The sequence below is a fragment of the Crocodylus siamensis genome, chromosome 3 (assembly GCF_052110815.1).
Source record: "Crocodylus siamensis isolate JL-2025a chromosome 3, ASM5211081v1, whole genome shotgun sequence".
Taxonomy (NCBI): Eukaryota; Metazoa; Chordata; order Crocodylia; family Crocodylidae; genus Crocodylus; species Crocodylus siamensis.
Genome location: NC_143397.1, coordinates 57,541,400 through 57,561,518, shown reverse-complemented (window position 1 = coordinate 57,561,518; position 20,119 = coordinate 57,541,400). Strand labels below are relative to the sequence as shown.

The 20,119-nt window shown below is 44.7% G+C and overlaps 1 protein-coding gene across 1 annotated transcript in view; it reads left to right on the top strand.

Moving 5' to 3' along the window:
* The first annotated feature begins 2,318 nt into the window (after positions 1 to 2,318).
* FBXL17 (F-box and leucine rich repeat protein 17) overlaps positions 2,319 to 20,119 on the top strand; it is a 505,276-nt gene continuing 487,475 nt past the window's right edge. Inside the window, exon 1 of the mRNA XM_090038355.1 lies at positions 2,319 to 3,008. Coding sequence (XP_089894481.1) covers positions 2,442 to 3,008 — 567 coding nt within the window. The 5' untranslated portion in view covers positions 2,319 to 2,441. The remainder of the gene's footprint in view (positions 3,009 to 20,119) is intronic.

Sequence of the window (20,119 nt, the reverse complement as noted above, 5' to 3'; positions counted from 1 at the left end):
GGACAGCTCGCATCCTTGTGTTATATTGTGACTGTAGGAGGTGATGTAAAACAGGCCCAGTCAGCTGATCTGATTATGAACCAGTTTCTTAAAGCCATAGGGCATGTGTGCATGAGATTTTAAAGCAGATTAAATGCTTTTGCATCGCTTTAATGGTGTTGGTGTTTGCATGCGTCGGTGGCATACTGTGCATTAATTCCAGCTGCAGTAGCACATTCGGCAGCATAATGTGTGTTAAATGACTTTGGGGCGCAGCAAACTAAAACACCTCTGAGGAGTTTTAGTTTGCTGCCCTACATCCATGGAGCGAAATACTGGGCTCCGTGCGGCTCAGGGCAGCGAGCCTGATCTTTTTTTTTCCACCCCCTTGGAGCCGCCTGCCTGCATTGAGCTGCATGGGGACCCGGTCCTTCTCTCCATGGCTGCAGCGCCCCCCGGAACCACTCAAACCAGGTGCCTGCGGGTGGGTGCCGCCGGGGGCGGGGGGTGCTGCTGCTGCGGAGGGAAGCATTAGCTTCTCCCCATCCCCAGCCCAGGACTGCTCTGCCTGCCAGCAGCTCACCCTCCCCTCCCCACTGCCAGAGAAGTAGGTAAGACAAGGGTGTACATGACATGGGGGCTTACTTTGCCCTAAATTGAAGTGGTGTTTTTAAAAACCCACCACTTCAATTTAGGGTGAAGTAAACCCCTGCTTCGTCTACGCGTGACCATAGAAATCCAATCAGCTGAAGTGCTTAGTTCGGGAGAAACAATACAAGAAGGGTCCCTACTTTCTGAGCCATGAAGTTTTTGTGGGTTTTACTGTTTTAGCTACAGTCCTATCATTCCCAAGCATTTGGGACTAAACTACTGCTGGTAACTGTCAGAATTTCTCATGAGGCACTCTTCTCTAACCCAGAAATTGAGGGTGGGAAGGAGGAAGGAGCGCCTTCTGCAGCCTGGATGCAGACCACTGACCATGGTTTTGTGGACCATCAGTGGTTTGTGGACCATGGTTTAGGAATTGCTGCTACCCCCCATCACTGTAGAAGACTGAGTGCAAACTTGCAAATACGGGTGTAAATTGACTCGGGTGGATTATCCTACTTTGTTGGATACATGCCACATGTACTTAAAGTGGCTGCTAGCCTGGGCCCCAACAGGCAAATCGCACACATTCCTCGTCACAAGTTTGACCATAGATCATTTATTAATCTTGAGGTTTCCTCAAAACACTGACATCACGGAGCTATTTTCTTACTGATTTGTACACATTTCTTTCAACTAAATAAAAGCAGAGAAACCTATTGTCCAGAGGTCATTTTCTGGTCATTGGATTATAGAACATCTTGGCTCCTAGTATGAACACGTGCGAAAGCAGAGCTAAATAGTTTAAGGAAAACTATGCCCAAAGGCTGGGCACTTAGGACAGCACACCAAATCCTCCACTGCAGCGGTGCTCAACCTTTCTGACCCCTGGGGCCAGAAGACGGGCTCAGGGCCTGTCCATGGACAACATCAGACCTGCATGGCCCTGGCTGGTCGCCGTGCTTCCTTGCCTGCCTAGATTAGCCACTGGGGCTCTGTCAGGGTTCTTACACTGCCACTTTTGGGGGCAGGGGTCTGCAAAAAGATTTGGCTGCGTTTGGTGCTGTGTGCATGGGTCCCCATCAGTACCATGGGCCTGGGGCCAACAGTGGTGGCAGCCAAAAGCTGCTGCTGTGTGGGATGCTTAGAAAGGCCTGGGGTAGGCCAGCAGCTGTGCCATGGCACATAGGCGAATGGGGTTGCTGACCAACCTGTGGAGTGGCTATGGGGGGGTGGGGGCGTTGTCTCTTATGCGGGTCTCTGCGCTCCTGAGCTGCCCCATAATTCAAACCCTGGGCTCTGTGGCACCTCGGGTGGCCATATTATATGGTTTTCTGCTACTCTGGCTGGTATTGATACAAAACACAATGACTTTATGTCCTCGATTTTTCGAAAAGCAGAGGATATAAAGCCGTCGGGTTTCGTATCAGTGGATGACAACCGGACTGTCTTCGATGATGGCCACCCCAGGGGGTGCTGAGGGCCAGGGCCTGCAGGGCTCCTCACGGGGCCGGGGGCCTGTGCGCTGCGGCCCCAGGGCTGGCTGTGGCCCGCCGGCCGGAGGGGTGGGGGGGGAGCGCCCCGCGCAGGGGCAAGGGGCAGCAGTCCCGGGGCCGGCGGGGCGCGGGCAGCCACACAGAGGCAGCCCGGGGAAGGGAAGCGGCTGGGAGCCGCGCGGCGGAGGACCAGTAGTGGACGAGTAGTGCCGCGCCCAGCCGCAGGCGGCAGCAGCGGGTAGCGCCGCCCCTCGGCTCCGGGGAGGGCAGGGCGGAAGCGGCTGCCGGAACCAGCCCCATGGCTGCCGCCGCCGCTGCCGCCGCCGTACCTGGCCGCGGCTGACACCCCCGCGCCCGGCTGGGGGCGCGGAGCCGCCTATGGGCCAGCTGCTGTCCAAGCAGGGAGCCAGCCCGAGCGGGGGCCGCCGTCGCCGCCGCGGGAAGGTGCCGCCCCGGAGCTGCTTCCTGCGCGGGCCCTGCATGCTCTGCTTCGTGGTGCACGGCAGCGCCCGCGCCAGCCCCGGCCCCGGGCCCGGCCCCGCGGAGCAGCGCGCCGCCCGCCGCCAGCGCCTACTGCTGCTCCTGCTGCTGCGGGGCCTGCTGCCGCCCGAGCCGGCCGCCGACATGGTGTGCAAGCGCAAGGGCGCCGGCCTGCCCGCCTGCCCGCCCTGCAAGCAGCCCCGTTGCGCCGCCGCCGCTGCCGCCTGCCAGTGCCTGGCCGAGCCGCCGCCGCTGTGCCCGCCGCCCTGCGCCGCCGCCGAGGGGCCCGCGGGCGCGGGGGACGCCTCGCCGCCCTCCCCGGGCCCGCAGTCAACGCCGCCTCACGGCGACGACAGCACTGAGCCGGGCTGCCAGGAGCCCGACGAGCCCCCCGGCGACGCCTGCCGGGAGCCGCCGGCCCCGCCGCCCAACATCAACCAGCTGCCGCCCTCCATCCTCCTCAAGGTGTGTGCCAGGGCCCGCGGCTGCGCCGGGCCAGGGGACATCCCGCGCGCAGGAGCTCTTGAGGGTTTGGTGCCTGCCCCTCTGGCTGCCAGCCTCTCAGGCCTGGTGGCCAAGTTCGGTTTTGGGGCCCAAGCGCCCAGCCTGCCAGAGTGCCAGCACCCGCTGGGACGTCCTGCTGAACTGTTGGGTGAGGGCAGCTCGTGCCCCCATGGGGTGTGTTGGGCTGTATGGAAATGGCCAGCCACTTGCCTTTGCCAACTCTCTCCTCTCCGGGCTTATCTTCCCCTCTCTTTGGGCCCTGAGGGGGACCCAGGCAGGTGGAGGTGTGGGGGCTGAGGGGTGATGGGCACCCCCTGGCTGGGTGGGGAAGAAGGGAAAAACAGGTACATCCTGATTTTGTTGAGGGCTGCGGGACCGCTTTCCTGTCCCTCACCTGTTTACACCCCTGGGCAGAGTTTCACTGGGCAGTGTCTGCTGGCTCCGTGGATTCATTTGAGGGCCAGCAGGCGCTGTCTGAGGTGCTCTGCTCTGTGTCCCACTTAGGTAGCTCATTTTGAGTGCATGATTCTCACTCCCATCCCAGTTTTGATTTCTTGTCCTAAGCAATCCGTGATATGCCGCCTAGTGGCTTTGGCCTGCGTCACAGTATGGTACATCAAAAGCCACAACTTGGTTGAACCCTTCTTCTTGGCTCCATGTTTACGATGAGAAATAAGCAGCCCACCATGCTAGGTGGCATGTTTAGTTCCAAGACTTTCTTTAGGAATGTCTGTCCTCTCCCCCTTGCAAGTCCCTAGCAGACAAATGAAAAATTTAACTCACGTGTCTTTGGCAGTTGTGTCCATCCCATGCGCTCATTCGCCCCCTTTGCTTGTTGGTCTGGTTGACAAGAAGTGACTTGTTGGTGCTCTGGGAATGAGAAAGGTAGATGAGCACTAATGGGAGAATTAAGTGGACTGCTGGAGTGACCAGGTTTTTGAATGAAGGGATAATTTGGTCGAAAAGGAAATACTGTTTTGTTTTTTAAATGAGTTTGGTTAGCTATATTTAGGCAACTGAAATGCAAAATTTACAACAATGTCTTTAATTGTAAGGTCCTGTGTGTGTAATATGGCAAAACTGTGGGCTTCTGTTGTCATAGATTTTGTTATTTTGATATTTGACTTACAGCTTTCTTACAATCCTAGTTTTTGTTCTGTTAACCATCTTTAACGATGAATCTGTCAGTGTTTACAATTTTCTGGTATTATGTCTCTCCTAACTAGCTGTTTCTTAGCCAGGTTTGATGTATTGACTCTTTCCTGAGAAATCAAACTCTTCTATTCTGTTCTGCATTTTCTCTAGTTACCCTCTTTTTCAGTTTATCTAATTTCTGATGAAGGCAGATGTGATGCTGTAGCTGTACCAAATGCAACAACTACCTCCTTCCACAGTGCTTAAATGTTGCCCTGTGTGTATATAAGCTGTGGTTGACACTTTGCAAGCTCCTCTCTTTTGGTGTCAATTTCTTGGTCCTCTTCAGCTTGATTGCTTTTCCTTTCTTTCTCAGTCTGAATATTTATGTTATTTTTCTTCATGAGATTGAGGTTTTTTTGTTTCAAAACCACATTCTCCTAGTGTTCTTTCTTTCCATGTTCTATGTCCTTCCTTCTATGTCCAGTGCTTTCTTATTTAATTTAAGCCTGTGAATGCTGTTATTGGGTGTTTCCTTACTTTCCCTGTTGTTTATAAAGTTGAGTAAAATGTGACTGCATCCAACCATTGTGATATTTTCTATAGTTTAACACAGGGCTGTCTAATTTGTGACCCATGAACTCCCATTCTTGCATCCTATGCTTCTCATGTTTTCCCCTGCTGCTATGGAAACCACACCTCAATGTTACTGGGGTCTCTGGGTTCTCTCCCTCTTCCAGTGTCTCTTTCTTGTTGCCCCCTTGGTGACAGGGGAGGCAATGGGAGGCAGTCACGGGGCAGTGCAGCTGGCCACTCAGAAATGTCATAGTTTCATAGACAGTCCTGATATAATGTAATGTTTGTTTAGCCTTTTAAGGTCCTTATGTGTACTGAAAATGCATCTAAGCCAGTTATTTCAGATTTTGTGATATACTGTATACATATGATAATATATATAATGTACTTTATGTATCTTCTCCATTTAAGCCCTAGTCTGGAAAATACTTAAATATGTTTTTAGGGTGTGTGAGAGGTCTCATTAAAGCAGGTTAGTTCAAATGTTTGCTCTCAAGTAGCCTTACTTTGTACTTCTGTCAGAACAATTGAATCTGTATGGCTGTATTGATTGTTTATAAGCTAGTGTTCTTGGTTTTTTCAGTTTATTTTTTAGGGGAATTCAGTTTTTATTCTACAATATTTGTTGCAGAATTGAACATTCTAGGAACTAAAGTTAGACTGAACTGACAGTAATTTCCAGGATCATCATCTTTTTTTTTTTTTTTTTTTTTGAAGATCACTGGTACAGTTTCTTTTCTCTGATCTTCTAATACTTCCGCAGTTCCACAGAACTTTTCAAAAATAGCAGCTTAGTATATCTAGTAGTGTTTACACATCCACACCCACACCAGTTTGGCTTATTTTGTTTATGTTCACAGTTCTTCCAATGTTTTCTTCTGTGTTCATCTAGAGTAGATAGCTTTGCTACTCCCTAATAGCTTGAATTTCTCTCTTTTTCTTCTTTTATATAGAAAGGTTTCATTAAAAATCTCTGAAGCCAAGTTCATGCTTCTCCTGACTTTTTAATACTTGCTATTTTTCTAGTATAATTTCCCTTTATATAATATATTTGTAAAAGCCCTTTTTTTTATCTGAACTCCGTAACTAAACTTGTACTTTTGGTTGCTTATGTCCCCTTTTACTTCAGTTTGAGATTTTTTTTTAACTTCAGATTTCTGACCAGTCTTGTTGGTATTAGCTATCATAACAGTGCCCACAAACCTCAGTTAGACTTATGGTGTTTTAAGCTCTACAGCTATGATGTTCAACATTTCAGGTTCCGGGGGTCAGGTAAGTGGTGCGGGATCAATCTAGATGTAGATCTGGTCAGCAGACCTGATCCAACGTGTGGTTGGGGCCAGGTGTCATCTGGCATCCCCAAGGTATCTGCAGGGCTTGGAAATTTGGCATTAGGAGAGAGGTAGCAGTGTTAATTGCCACCACTTCCTTGTCACCAAATTCCTTGGCCTGTGGGGAGCCCCGTGGGCTGGATGACATGGCTCTATGGGCCGGATGCTCTAAATGGATACGAAGACAGTCCCTGCTCCAAAGAGCTTACTATTTAATTATGACAAGTTGCAAAAGAAGGGAAAAGGGACCATGTCAGAATTGAAACGAGTATCTGTTTTTGTAGGAAACATAGTTATATGGTTTTAAACTTATGAGAAGAGGGCTCTCCTGACAAGCTCTTGAGAGTTGGAACTATATTTAGCTATTCTGTTTTTTATTATGCACTACGGTAGTTAATTGCTTGGTAGGATGGAGGACAAACCAAGGCATAGTTTTATTAACTTGCCCACTTTAATTGTTAAAGTTAGGTATATCAGTTCTGTGGAGGCTCTGTGGTTATGGAGGACTTGAGAGTGCCAAATGTAGGTATCTATATGTAAAAAGGGAGAAAAGAAAACCTGGGGAATTCTGCTTTGGGGAGTCAGCAGTTTTTGACTTGCAAAGGGATTGTACCAGTCTGTGGAGTTAGGGTAGTGGCACTGATTCTGTGGTTGGGTTATTTGGCAGTGTTTGGCAGTTGGGTAAGGTCATTGGTGGTGAGTGGATGAGAAGCCTATTAGCAGCCTTAAATCTCTGTTTATTCAGCTGACTTCTGCTCAAAGCATGCTGTCCCCTGTTCTAGATTAGTCAACCTAATATTGTTATCTTGAAAAATATGGGAACAAAGTGTTAAGGACCATAGAGGATAACAAAGTGGGAAGAAACAGCCAGCATGCATTTGCCAAAAACAAATCATGCCAAATCATTCTCATTTCCTTCTTTGATGAGGCAACCAATCATTGGTAGAAGTAGTAGATGTGGTATATCTTGAGGCCATATACAGACATTCCATTTCTTTTGAGAGTGTTGTCGTTGTTATCCAAGCAGAAACCATGTGTGTACAGATGTTTAGGATTTTTGTCCCAGATCAAAATGGCCACTCTAGGAGAAAAATAATTTGGAAACAACCAGGATTAAATTACTCCCAGGAAAGTTGTTCCTGGGAGGGTGAATGTCTGCATGTCTACACATTCTTTTCTGAGAGGCCAAAGTACAGCCTTGCAGCATCCCAGGGTGCTTTTCTCTCTCTCCCTCCAGAGACAATATGCTGCTTGCTGGATTCTGCTGCTCCAGCTGAGCAGGGAACAGAGCATGCCCCCTTCACAGTGCCCTACATTATGATGCAGGGAGACGCAGGCAAATCTGGGTCAGCCAGACCAGGCTGCTTTGTGTACCTGTCACTAGGCAGACTGAAGGAGTTTGCAGAGCATGCTGATATGTGTGCGCAAGGGCCCTCTGGGTGCTCAGTGTCAACACTTTAAGCTCTTTGCCCTTAAAGGGATCAACATTCGAATATCTGTTCAGGCATCTATGGGTAAGTGTTTCTACCAGGAGAACAAACCTGGGAGAATTCACCCAAGTTTTTTGAACATGTGTACACAGCTTTATTTTAGTAATGCTTTTGACATTCCCATACAACGTTCCCTTAAACTAGGGGAAGGTGGTCTGGATGACACCTTCAAGAGCAAATTGGATGCTTATCTTGCTGGGATCCTATGACCCCAGCTGACTTCCTGCCCTTTGGGTCGGGGGCTGGACTCGATGATCTTCCGAGGTCCCTTCTAACCCTAATGTCTGTGAAATCTATGAAATTACAATGAAGTGGATGGTAAACTGAAGTTAGATAATGTACTACTGACAACCACTTTAATTGGTATGACTTGTGAATAGGTTCTACAGGGGCCTACCCGGGGTTGCTACAGTTTGCTACTTACTAACGAGTTGTGTGGTAGAGTAGAGATTACTTTTACACAATTTATGCATGACATCAAGCTGGAAGGGGTTGCAGGCAGATAAGATTAGAATTCAAAATGTTATTGATAAATTGGAGAAACAGTCTGAAATCAGCATTACTAAATTCAATAAAAGTATGTACTACACCGAAAACTACAAAGCAAATTACTACACTGACAAAGAAAATTAAAATGCACACATTCTAAGTGGCTAGGCAGCAGCTCTTCAGGAAAAGGATCTGGGGATTTTAGTGGTTCACCAACTGAATGAGTTTACAGCATGACACTGTTGCAAGATAGTGAATCCGATTGTAGGATTCAGACAAGCTGGAGAGAATAATAATAATAAAAACCAAACAAAAAAAGTTTTCAAAACATGACCTCTGAGGAAAGATTGAAGGAACTGAGTTTTTTAGCCTAGGAAGAGTGAGTGAGGTGTAGGTCTTTATGGGTGGTGATCAACAATTCTTTAATTCCCTTAAGTAATCACTGAACTTGGAGCAAGGGGGATGTAGGTTAGATATTGGGGAAGAAAAATTCTGACTGTAAGGATACTTAAGAACTGTAACAGGGTGTATTGTAACCAGTTTGTCATTTGAGATATTTATTAAGAGGTTAGATAACACCTTTTGGGGATGGCTTACGTGGCTTGATCTTGCCTCAGAGCATGGAGAGGATGACACTGTGAAGTCTTTCTCCATCTCTCAGTTTCTACAGTCTTAATGCTAAATGCATACTTAGTTAATGCTGGTGTTTTGAATTTTCGTCATTTATTTTTAGTATCAGTATGAGCATTAGTGAAAAAAAAAATCAAATGTGATGAGATTAATTCAGTGTGAAGAAGTGAAACCTGTTGGTTCAAGGGTTCTGGTGTCCAATGCTGGAATACCAATGCATTGGCTTATAGTAAGTCTAGTCATACTTGGAAGATTAACAGGGTCTAGAAACACACAGATGCATGCACACACATTTAAAGAGGTAGATTCTGTAGACTCTGACACCAGTTTATGCTTAGTAGTTATATTCAATCTGAAAGATTGAAAGGTTGGAAGCATAGGTATCCATGCTGTAGGCTATGGAGGAAAATGAGGACTTCTTGAATAGGAGTCATGAGAAGCTGGCACTAGAGAGGCTAAAGGTAAAAGAAGAGAATTGACAGCATGTGACCATTAGAAAAAGGAGGGTCTCCAGAATTCAAGAGGAACAGATTGAAGTCAGAAACTGCTTTTAAGAACTCTGCAGTGGAACAGCTGAGGTGAAGATAGAGGTGAGGATATATGCAGCCAATGACTCATTAGTGTAGAGGCAGGAAGTGCGGGGCCCCAGAAACTGGGGATCTAAGACCCCCAGCACCAAGAATGAAGAGAAGAATGGTGGTGATTGGAGACACTATTCTGCAGGAGACAAAAGTACAAATTTGTTGTCTGGATTTGGAGTCCTGGGAAGTGTGCTGTTTCTCTGGAGCCTGTATTTGGGATGTTACAGCAAGACTTCCAGAGCTTATTGTAGCAAGTACTGGGGCACAGGGGTGACCGTGACATAATGGGTGGATATTCTGGGAAGAAGGGCTGCTGTCAAGAGATGGGAGCCATGTAAGCAGAACTAGAAGGAGCATTTTTGGGCATCATCTGGCCAACCTAGTAAGCAGGGCTGTATACGAGGTTCCATAGGGGATAGTGAACAGGAGCCTCCAGCAGCTAAGCAAGCAATCCAGAGGTGAAAGGACTGAAAGCAGCAGTTCAACTCTGGGAAGGGTCCAGAGAGTTACAGGACAGCAACAAGTGATGCAGTAGAGAAACGAGTAGATTGGAAGGCAAAATAAGTACGTTTATACAGATGCAAAAACTATGGGGAGCAAACAAGATAAGCTGGAAGTCACAACATGTGAAAGGAGCCATGATCTGATTGGTATCACAAAGACCCAGTGGGATACCTCTTATGACTGAGAACCTACTTAAGTTGTGGTTTCATGACTTCTGTGGAAAGAGCATGCAGTTTGAAAGAGAGCTGCTGAGAAGCTGAGCTAGTGACATAGATAGACCCAGTGAAGGCACCATCAGGAGAGTGAAGGGGTTTTGGCGCCATCTTTTAAGAAGCCAGATGCAATGCTGCAACAGTTCTACAGTGTGAAGACGTTGAATGAAAAGACATCCACTGAAAGCTGCTTGAGATGCTACATTTGTGCTAGTGGAGGCATTCATGGCTGCCAACATTCCTCTGGAGAAAATTGTTAACCTTAAAGTAAGGCACTACTTGAACAAACACTTGCCAGATGCTGACAGTTTTCCATGTGCAAGCAAACTTTGCTGAGATTATCTACAAGGAGTAATTGCTTCACATGTTCAGTCTACAAAATCCGCATTGGCAGGATATGAATCGGTCTTGATTTGTAGCAGATGAAGCAACAGATGCCCAAGATAACTATGTTCTGCACATTTTATTTGTACCTGGGTACTGGACAGACTGCAACCTGCCTTTGTTTCAAAGAGAGCCAGTTCACCTTGTGTCTGTCGATTTTTCTACTGTGGCGCAAGCTGTAGTGAAGGCTGTTGTAAAGTATGGTTTGGAAGTTAACAGGATCTCAGCATTTCTGTCTGATAATGCAGTGTACATGTGGAAAACTTTCTGATGTGCTTCATGGAATGATGTCCAATGCAATTCATATATCCTGTAATGCACACATCCTTTCTTTAGTAAGTGACATCTGAAGCATATGTTTTCCTGATGTGGATAGCCTGGTTTTCTCTTTTAAAAAGCATTCATACGTTGTCCAGGCCATAAGTTTCGATATAGGCAGTCCATTGCCAATCAAACACACACTACACATGACTATGTGACTTTTATCAGTGCTGGTGCTTACAAGGCGAAATTCCTGTTTTAATACAGTTTGTTACCACAGAGAATATGAAGTACTACAAGAAGTTTGTGCACAAGGAGTTTGAAATCGCCCAGCACAAAGTGCATGCTTAAACTATGCAATCTCTTAAGACAGGGCAATGTTGAAGACCAAGTTTGTGACTGAAAATGATCCAGTTAATGAACCTTCTAATGTGGTTTGAAAATCAGCAGGCTTTGATCCATCAAGTGCACAACAAGCTGATAGATTTGATAAATTGGGTCTAAGACATGGCATCACAGGAACTTTCAAATTGTCAGTGTGAAAATCAGTGGAGACAAGAACTGTTCCAGACAATATCTGCAAAGTCAAATCAGTACTACCAGTATGATTAGTCACTACCACTGCATTTTAAACAACTAGCTGCTGCCTTTTTTTAGTGCTGTTCATATTTTTGACTCGTCAGGTGCCTTTGCTGAGTTTTGACCTTCAGCTACTGAAATCAGTCTGTGGATGGAAGAAGGAGCATGACAATGAACATGCTGCTTACATGAACTTTGTCAAAAAGTGCCAGATGCCTTTGACTGTGACTGTTTTGAGAGTCTATTTCTGATCAGTTTCCACATCTCTACAACTAGGCAAAATTATCCAAAAGTTATGAGAGAGTCCTTATGAGTGACTTCAGTTTTCCAGACATCTGCTGGAAGAATAGTACAACTAAGCACAAAATGTCAAGCCGGTTCTTAATGTATGTGGAGGAAGAGTCAAAGAAGGCACTGCTATTCAATAGCTACTTTGCCTCAGCCTTCACAAAAAAATTAAGCTGCAGCCAGGCATGTAATAGGAATCATTGGATAAGGAAGGGGGCAAGCTGAGGAATGTGATAGAGAGTTTTGATGGGTCTGAATGGATTCAAATCAGCAGGGCCTGATGAACCTTATCTTAGGATACTGAAGGACTTGCCAGAAGAGATCTCGGAGCCTTAGGCAATGATATTCGTGAAGTCATGGGAGAAGGGCCAGGTACCAGAGACTAGAAAGCGCCAACAGTGCCCCTCTTTAAAAAAAGGCAAAAAGGAGCCCCTGGAAAACTATGGACAGGTTAGCTGTACCTCAGTACCTGGGAAGTTCCTGGAACATATCTGAAAGAAGTACATTTGCAAGTAGCTGGAGGAAGAAAGGCTGATTATAAGCAGCTGACATGGGTTTATTAAGAACAGATCGTGCCAAACAAACTTGATCTCCCTTTTTGACTAAGTAACTACTTTGATGGGTGAAAGGAAATGCTGTGGCTACAGTGTATCTGCATTTCAGCAAGGCTTTTGGTTAGGTCTCGCATGACGTTCTCACAAATTGGAGAAATGTGTGCTAGACAAGAATACTGCAAGATGGATGAACAACTCACTCAGTAGCCCCAAGCACAGAATAGTTATACGTTGATCCAAGTCAGATTGGCAAGAGGTTTCCTTTGGAGTCCCGTAGGGGTCAGTCCTGGGCCCTGTACTGTTTTATGTGATTGTTAAAGATTTAGATGTTAGAATAGAGGGCTTCTTGAATAAATCTACAGAAGGCACAAAACTCAGAAAGATTGCCAACGTGCTGGAAGACAGGAGTTTAATTCAGAGGGATCTTGACAGATTGGGAAGCTGGACTATGGAGCTAAGAGGATGAAGTTGAATGCTGGCTGTTGCAGGGTGCGACACTTCAGGAAGAGTAATCAAAAACACATTCAAAATGGGTGACACGTGCTTGGATGGCAGCACTGCAGAGAAGGATCTGGGACTCCTGGTGGATTGTAGACTCAGTGCGAGTCTTCAGCATGATAGCAGCCTTCAGATATCTGACGGGCTGCCATAAAGATGAGGGAAAAGACCTTTTTAACTGGAGAGAGCAGAATGTGGACAAATGGCTTGAAGTTGTAGCAAAGTAGGTTTAGATTGAATATCTAAACCTCAGGAATAAACGTCTCTGTTAGAACAGAGAGGCAGTGAAACAGACTGTTTAGGGAAGTTGTGGAATCTCCATCATTGGAGGTGTTCAAGAGGAGGTTGGATAAACATTGGACAGGGATGAACCAGGAGTAGTTGTGTCTGTGCTATGCTCATGGTATTTTCCATGGTACTGGGCGTTGCCATAGGGGGCTGGGAAGGAATTTTTCTCTTTTTTATTGTTAACACGTTAAGGGGTGGTGGTGTTCCTCAGGAACATTGGGTGTGGGCTGCAACCAGGGCTAGTGATTTGGACCAGGGTGTGACAGTACTCCTATTGGGACTTAAACCCAGGGGTTCCTGGGTAGAGGGTCTTGCCCCTTTGTTTAGGGTCACACTGATTGCCACATTTGGGGTGAGGAAGATATTTTACTCCATGATCAGATTGGTAAGGACTGTGGAGTTTTTTATGTTCTGCTGTAGAAAGGGGTGTGGTCCTTTTCCTTGCATCTCTCCAACCCATTTTAAAAACTCCTGGATGTAGTGTTTGCAGCAGTAGGATGTTGGCTGCTGTGATCCTCTTGCTTTTCCTGTGGGAAGTTAGGTATTATGTCTTATGGTTGTGTCAGATTTGCCAGTGAAGTTGTAGTAATAGGTTAGACAATGATTTTTATAGGATGGTTTGGATAATCTCTAGTGGGGCATTGGACTAGACCTCTGAAGGTCCTTTCTAGCCCTACTTTTTCTATGATTCTGTGACTGAAGTAGGCATAAATGACACTAAATGATAAACCTTTTTTTGTTATTTTTTTAAGTTAAGTTCCTAGTGGTTGTCTGCTGAAATTCATGGCATTTCTACTTACTTTTTTTGTTCCAAGCATCAACATCAGCTGACCAGACATGCTAATCTCACTGTGCTGTTAGCAACGCAGCTGAGAGAAGCTTCAGAAGCATTGATATTGTTAGAAAGAGAGCTTGGTTTATGTGTGGAAGGTTATATTTTCAGTAGCAGTAGTATCCAGAAATATTAACCGAAATTGATGGAAGGGACTTTTGCCCATACCATGAAAAACTTCTGACATATTAGTTATGCTGGATTTTCATGAAAATGCATTTACCAAAGAGCTCTGTAAGTGTCTATACTTACTGAGCTACACAATTGATGTAATATCATGAGGAAAAAGAAGAGAAGAATGAGAGTTTGGAAAGTCAGAGAAAAGGTAAATTTGTGAATACCATGAAGGAACAAAGAAATTGGGTTGGTTGAAATGGTGTATAATTAATATTTAAGTTTAGACAGCAAACCTGTGACATGGCATCACACACATTTTGTGTTTCAGCTGTTGGGAACTATGTAGATTTTTTCAGTTTTGTATTGAAAAAAGTTATTGGTGGTTCTTTTTCATGAATTTTAAACTAAAGGTATCACTTGCCTATGTTTAACAATAGCATTAAACAGTAGTAGTGGGAGATGCAAGCTCTCTTTTCATTTCAATAGGTAGGGCTTTAAACAACATGATAGGATGACAGTAAGGGGCTAAGCATTTATTTTTAACCTCCGGGGTGTAAAGAGTCTGTTTTGCTGTATCTGAAAGTCCTAACACTTGTCCTAACACTGTTTCTATTTCTGTCATTCTGAAACTGGCTTACTTCTGCCCTTGTAAGCTTTTTCTAAAATTAATTCGAGGTTAACTGGATTACATTGTATATTCTTGTCCTGTTGGGGAGGTTTAGGTTGGGCAGCAAGACTGCCAGGTAAAGAATGCAGTACTGAAAGCCTCAGAAGACGAGTTGTTTGAAGTTGGCTACTGTCTTCATACCTTGGTACACATGGTTAGGAATTAAGTTATAAACTTGACTACCTGAACAATGTTGCAGAAGCCAAGGATTATGGGACTTGGTCATCTGTAGGGATGTAAATATTGTTGAAAAATATTTGTTTAACCTCCTCTAACTATATTGGTTAAACAATTAATTGATAACATAGCAACTCATATGTAGCTCCCAGAGCCCTTTGCCTTGGGGAGGGAGCAGGAGGCAAATTCAGCCAGACGAAACAGCCTGTGTGAAGCCCTGCCCTGGGAGGGAGGGAGTGCCTACAAACCACCAGCCAACTGCTTAACTGATGAGTGTAATGACTGCTCACTGTTTTCCTCTTAGGCTATGGGTACTAGTTCGCCCTTGGCCCTTCCCCATCTCTCTTATATGGTCCTCCCTCCCTCCCTCCTGCTGTCTTCTGAGTCCTTTCTTTCCCCTTTTCCATGCTAGACTGCACCTGCTCTGAGCTAAAGGATAACTGGTAAGCTAACCGGTTATGACTGCACTTACTGGTTTAATGGTTAATTCTTTAATCTTTCGCCTCCCTAGTTATCTGAAGAGCACAATGAAGAAAAAGCTAAAAATAATAATTGGCATATTTTGTTGCAAGTGAATGTACTTGTTATGAGCTATAGTTGCATATAGGTAGGAAGAAGGATGTAATGAAAATCAGTTAATGTTACTGTGGAATTATTAAGATCTTTGAAGGTAAAAAAGCACTGTGCTGTATTTAAGTAATTTATTTTCTATATTTACCCAAATCCAAGATGACTTTAAATTTAAGATAACTTTCCAATAATTAGGTTTTATATGTGTAAAATTATTTTCCACATATAGAACCTGATTATTGGGGGGTTGTGTTAAATTTGTCCTCCACAAACTAGCAGTGGGGACCAAGGGGTCTGTTCCCTTTGTACCCTGCCCTTGTTTTCACTGTATCTGCTACCTGCCCTAAATGCCTGCCCTTCCCATTCTCCTCCCTCGCATGTGAGTTGTTATATTCATAAAAATAAATAAGTTAACCAAGTTCCTGAAACTGATTCAATTGCACTGGATACAAAGAATTAGTTTCATCCTGAAAGATGTTACTAAGGAGCCAGAACTCTTTCACACTCCTCTTAGCAAAACTAATGCAGAAGGCATGGCAGGGTGGCACCTTAGAGCAGTGGTTTTCAACCTTTTTTCATTTGTGGACGCTTACAAAATTTCAGATGGATGTGCGGACTCCTTTGCATTGTAAGTGTGGGTATTCACATACTTTTGATTGATCATAGTCATCTTTCACGAACCCCTTACACATAGTCTGTAGACCTTCAGGTTTGCATATACAGCAGGTTGAAAACCACTGCTTTAGGGATTAACTTGTTCAAAAAGGCATAAGCTTTCATAAGAGACATCGTATAAATCAAGAATCAAGATTTTGTTTTGATAATTAAACTTGAATCAGTTTCATAAGTACTTGACTTTATTTCTCAATGAAAAATACCTGCTTTCCAGGTATTGATATGTGAAATGTTATACTACTGTAATAAATTCAAGCATAAAATATTTGATTCATACTTGCAACTCTTAATGTTCACAATGAAAGAGCATGTAGCAGTACACCATGAGCTATTTAAAAGCCAATATTCTGTCTACATTTTGTAAATTTATTTTTTTATTTTAAAGTTTAGTAATGAATTGTAACATAAAGCATTTCTAGTGTTTTAACAGAAACATTTTTTAGATGGAAAAAAATTAATTGAAATTTTAATTGTGAAATTAATGATGGGTAAAATAGTATTGGTTTATAATTGATTTATAGTATGGGGTATGTACTTTGTCTTCACTGACAAGAAAAAGATACATTTTAAGTTATTTATCTTTCTATATGTGGTGTCTTTTAAAGAGTAGTATATTAGGTCTTAATTTAATTTTCTTATTTATGTTTTTGAGATAAATGTTTAATGGTTTTACAGCCATAACTCTGATTTAATATATTATCTTGTGTAGATAGCATGAATTTAAAACAAGTACCTTTTGGTAAGAGCTCTGTCCTTGCTCAGATTGGAATTCAGATTTTGAGTTCAATTTATGTGGTTGTCTTTTGGAATTTGAGGGGAGTTACCTTTGTAGGTAAGGGGTTAGGAGCTGTGTTGGATATTAACATCACACAGAAGTAAATATTGCTTCTAACTAGTGATTTACTTCATTTTTAGTAATTTAACGTTGATAGCTTATGCACTAGAGCAGCCCCAACTAATTAACTTTTTTTTCTTTTCCTTTCTCTTCCCTGCCCATATTCATAGCCCATAACATTTACCTTGAAGTTATAAAAAAAAAACAAACCCCAAGTATAGTATTTTAAGGCTCAGGTTCCCAAAGGCATTACCATTTATTTCTGTGGGAGGTAGGCACATGTATATCTTTTAAAGATCTGGGCCTTAGTGTTTCTCACAACTTCTAAATTTATAAAAAGAAGCTGTAAAGTTCATTACAGATGCACTTTTATGTGAACTCCTCAGTAAAAGGTTATTTTAGGGCCTGAATAATATTCTCATCATTAATATAGTTCACCCTTAGATTTGTTAGTGAATTATCCTTGTCACTGTCAAACCTGTTTCAATAAAGAAACATGGAATGGACAGATGAGCGTTTCATCTGCTTTAAAGAAGAGGTGCTACTCGGGAACACACCACAACTGTTACGCTGTAACTGTAAAGTATACATGATTCTGTAGCGTTATGAGCTAAATTCTCCAATTTTGACCCTGGATGAAGCAGGTTTAAGTTGGAACAGTCCCTCTATTCTTGTGTTGCTACAGAATTAAGTAGAGATAAATTACAGCATAACAGCTTGTACTAGTATACTTTAACTAGTGAATTGCCCATCAAGAACTACAGCGGGGATGGAGGTGGTGGCGAGGCCAGCTCCACTCTGTCACCACCCTGTGCTGCCACTGCCTCGTGCAGCTTAAAGCATGTGAATGCCATACTACTTCTGCTTGAACAGGGATCCTAACTCATTCATAGTACAAAATGACCCCTGTTTGCTCAACGGGTAGCCATCAGGTCTACTGGCAGAAACACTCTAGAGTAGTGGTTGTCAACCAGGGGTATGCGTACCCCTAAGGATATTTAAAAAGGTCATAGGGAGTACGCAGAATGAATTAGTGGCCAGGAGTGCAGCCTGGCATTGTGGAGTAGCTGGGTCGGCTGGTAAGTCTGTTGTGAGGGAAGGGGCAGGGGAAAGAAGGAGGGGTGGAGGGGAACTGCGGTGAGGGAGGGAGTGGGGTTGGGCAGGGGCAGGCGCTGCACAATGGGGCCAGGGTGCGGGGACAGAGCCTTGGCTCATCTGGGGGGAGGGTGGCTCCCACCTCAGTATGCACCCTGAGAGAACATGGGGGTATGTGCCCCCAGATCTGTGTGTGGGGCAGGGCAGGCTGCTGCTGTGAGCTGGGGCTGCACTCGGTTCTTCCCGGCGGGGGGGCTGGGCTGGGTTGCGGTTGGGATGGGCAGTGGTGGTGCTGGGAATGGGGGCCCTGGGAGGGCTGCAGCCCCCCTCCCTCCATTATCCTGGAAAATAGGGCTAGGATTCAGAGAGACCTATACAAATTGGAGGATTGGATCAAAATAAATCTGATGAACTTCAGTAAAGATAAGTGCAAAGTCCTGCACGTAGGACAGAACAATTACCAGTACAGACTGGGAACTAACTGTTCTTCATAAATGGACCTCAGTGTTACAGTGGACAGTAAACTGAATATGAGCCAACAGTGTGCCCTTATGGTGAAGAAGGCTAACAGCGTACTTGGCTGCATTAGAAGGAGTGTTGTCAGCTAGTTGAGGGAAGTGTTCCTTCCCTTCTGTTGGGCACTGGTGAGGCCACATCTGGAGTACTGTGTCCAATTTTGCACCCTCCATGCAGACAGGATGTAGACAAATTGGAGAGAGTCCAGCGGAGGGAAGTGAAAATGGTTAGGGGATGGGGGCACATGTCTTCTGTGGAGAGGCTGAGGGAACTGGGCTTATTTAGTTTGGAGAAGAGAAGACTGAGAAGGGATTTAATAGCAGCCTTTAACTACCTGAAGGGCGGGGGTTCCAAAGAAGGTGGAGCTGGACTGTTCTTAGTGGTGGCAGATGACAGGACAAGAACAGTGGTGTCAAGTTGTAGCAAGGGAAGTTTAGGTTAGATATTAGGAAGAATTTTCTGACTAGGAGGGTGGTGAAGTACAGGACCATGTTACCCAGAGGGGTTGTGGACTCCATTCTTGGAGGTTTTTAGGGCTTGGCTTGACAAAGTTCAGGCTGGAATGATCTAGTTGGGGCTGGTCCTGCTTTGAGCAGGGGGTAGGACTAGATCAGGGGTCAGCAACCCCTGGCATGTGTTTCGAGCATGGCGCACAAGGGCATTTTGCTTGGCAAGCCACCTCCAGCCTGGGCTGTAAGCAGCTGCTGCCAGCCATGGAGCCCAGGCTGCTCCCAGCAGGTGGCTGGGAGGCTGCAAGCCGTGCTGCAAACATACTGGGCTCTGTGGGCCAGCTGCAGCTGGAAGGCTGCAAACAGCTGCTCCAGGTTCCGGCATGTCAGCACTCCGGCACCTTCCAAGGTAGTCATTGTAGTTTTTTTGGCACTCCAGCCAAAAAACGTTGCCTACCCCTGGACTTAGATGATCTCCTTCCAACCCTAATTGCCTATGATTCTATGATGCGTGTCCCCTCTACAGTGCCCCTGTCTGCAGCCTTTCCTGCTGCTCTTCCATGCTTCTCTGTCTTTTACTGCAGAGGGGCTAGGGATCAGTGGAAAGGGTAAAGCTCAGGCCATCTGGGTGTTCCAGGGGCAGTATGGATGGGTGGAGATTTGGGGCCTCACAGGGGACTGGATTGAATTCTCCAGCAAAAGGTTGCTGACCCCTAGTGTAAAGGATTGGATTTGAAAAACTGCTAGCCCTGCACTCTGATTATTGCATGATTTGTATTGCTAAAATTCTGGGCTACTCCATTATATCACTAGGTGTGTCTGTGGTTTTCTTTCTTTTTAGTTGAAAAACAGCAGTTTTAGTTTGCTTAAGTTTGGTTTTTTTTTTTTTTTTTACATAATTGCCTTAAAAGGATAAAGAGGAGACTTATTTCTCTCAAAACTGAAAGATAACTCCTTAGATGCATTTGTTTACTGCTCATAAATGTGTGCAGCACTGTGTTGATATTTTAATAATTGGACCTGTCATGTTAAATAAGCAAGGAAAATGTACTTCAGTCATAACCATATTGTATTGTTTAAAAGGTCTGCTGTTTCATAGTTACATGGAAAATGTTAGAGGTAACAGTTGTGCCTGAACTAGATGTTTAAGGAGACTGCACCTTCTCTTTCTTACAGCTAATCTGTTTGAGATATACCCATCAAGTTGTGGGAAGCTTTATGTTTGGCTAGTTTTTAGTTGTTGACAGAGCAATTGTTAGGCAACCACTGGTGCTTACAGTGACTGCGTTCTGGTTTGTCTTGTACATGATTTCATGATTAATAAATAAGGAAAGCCCTGA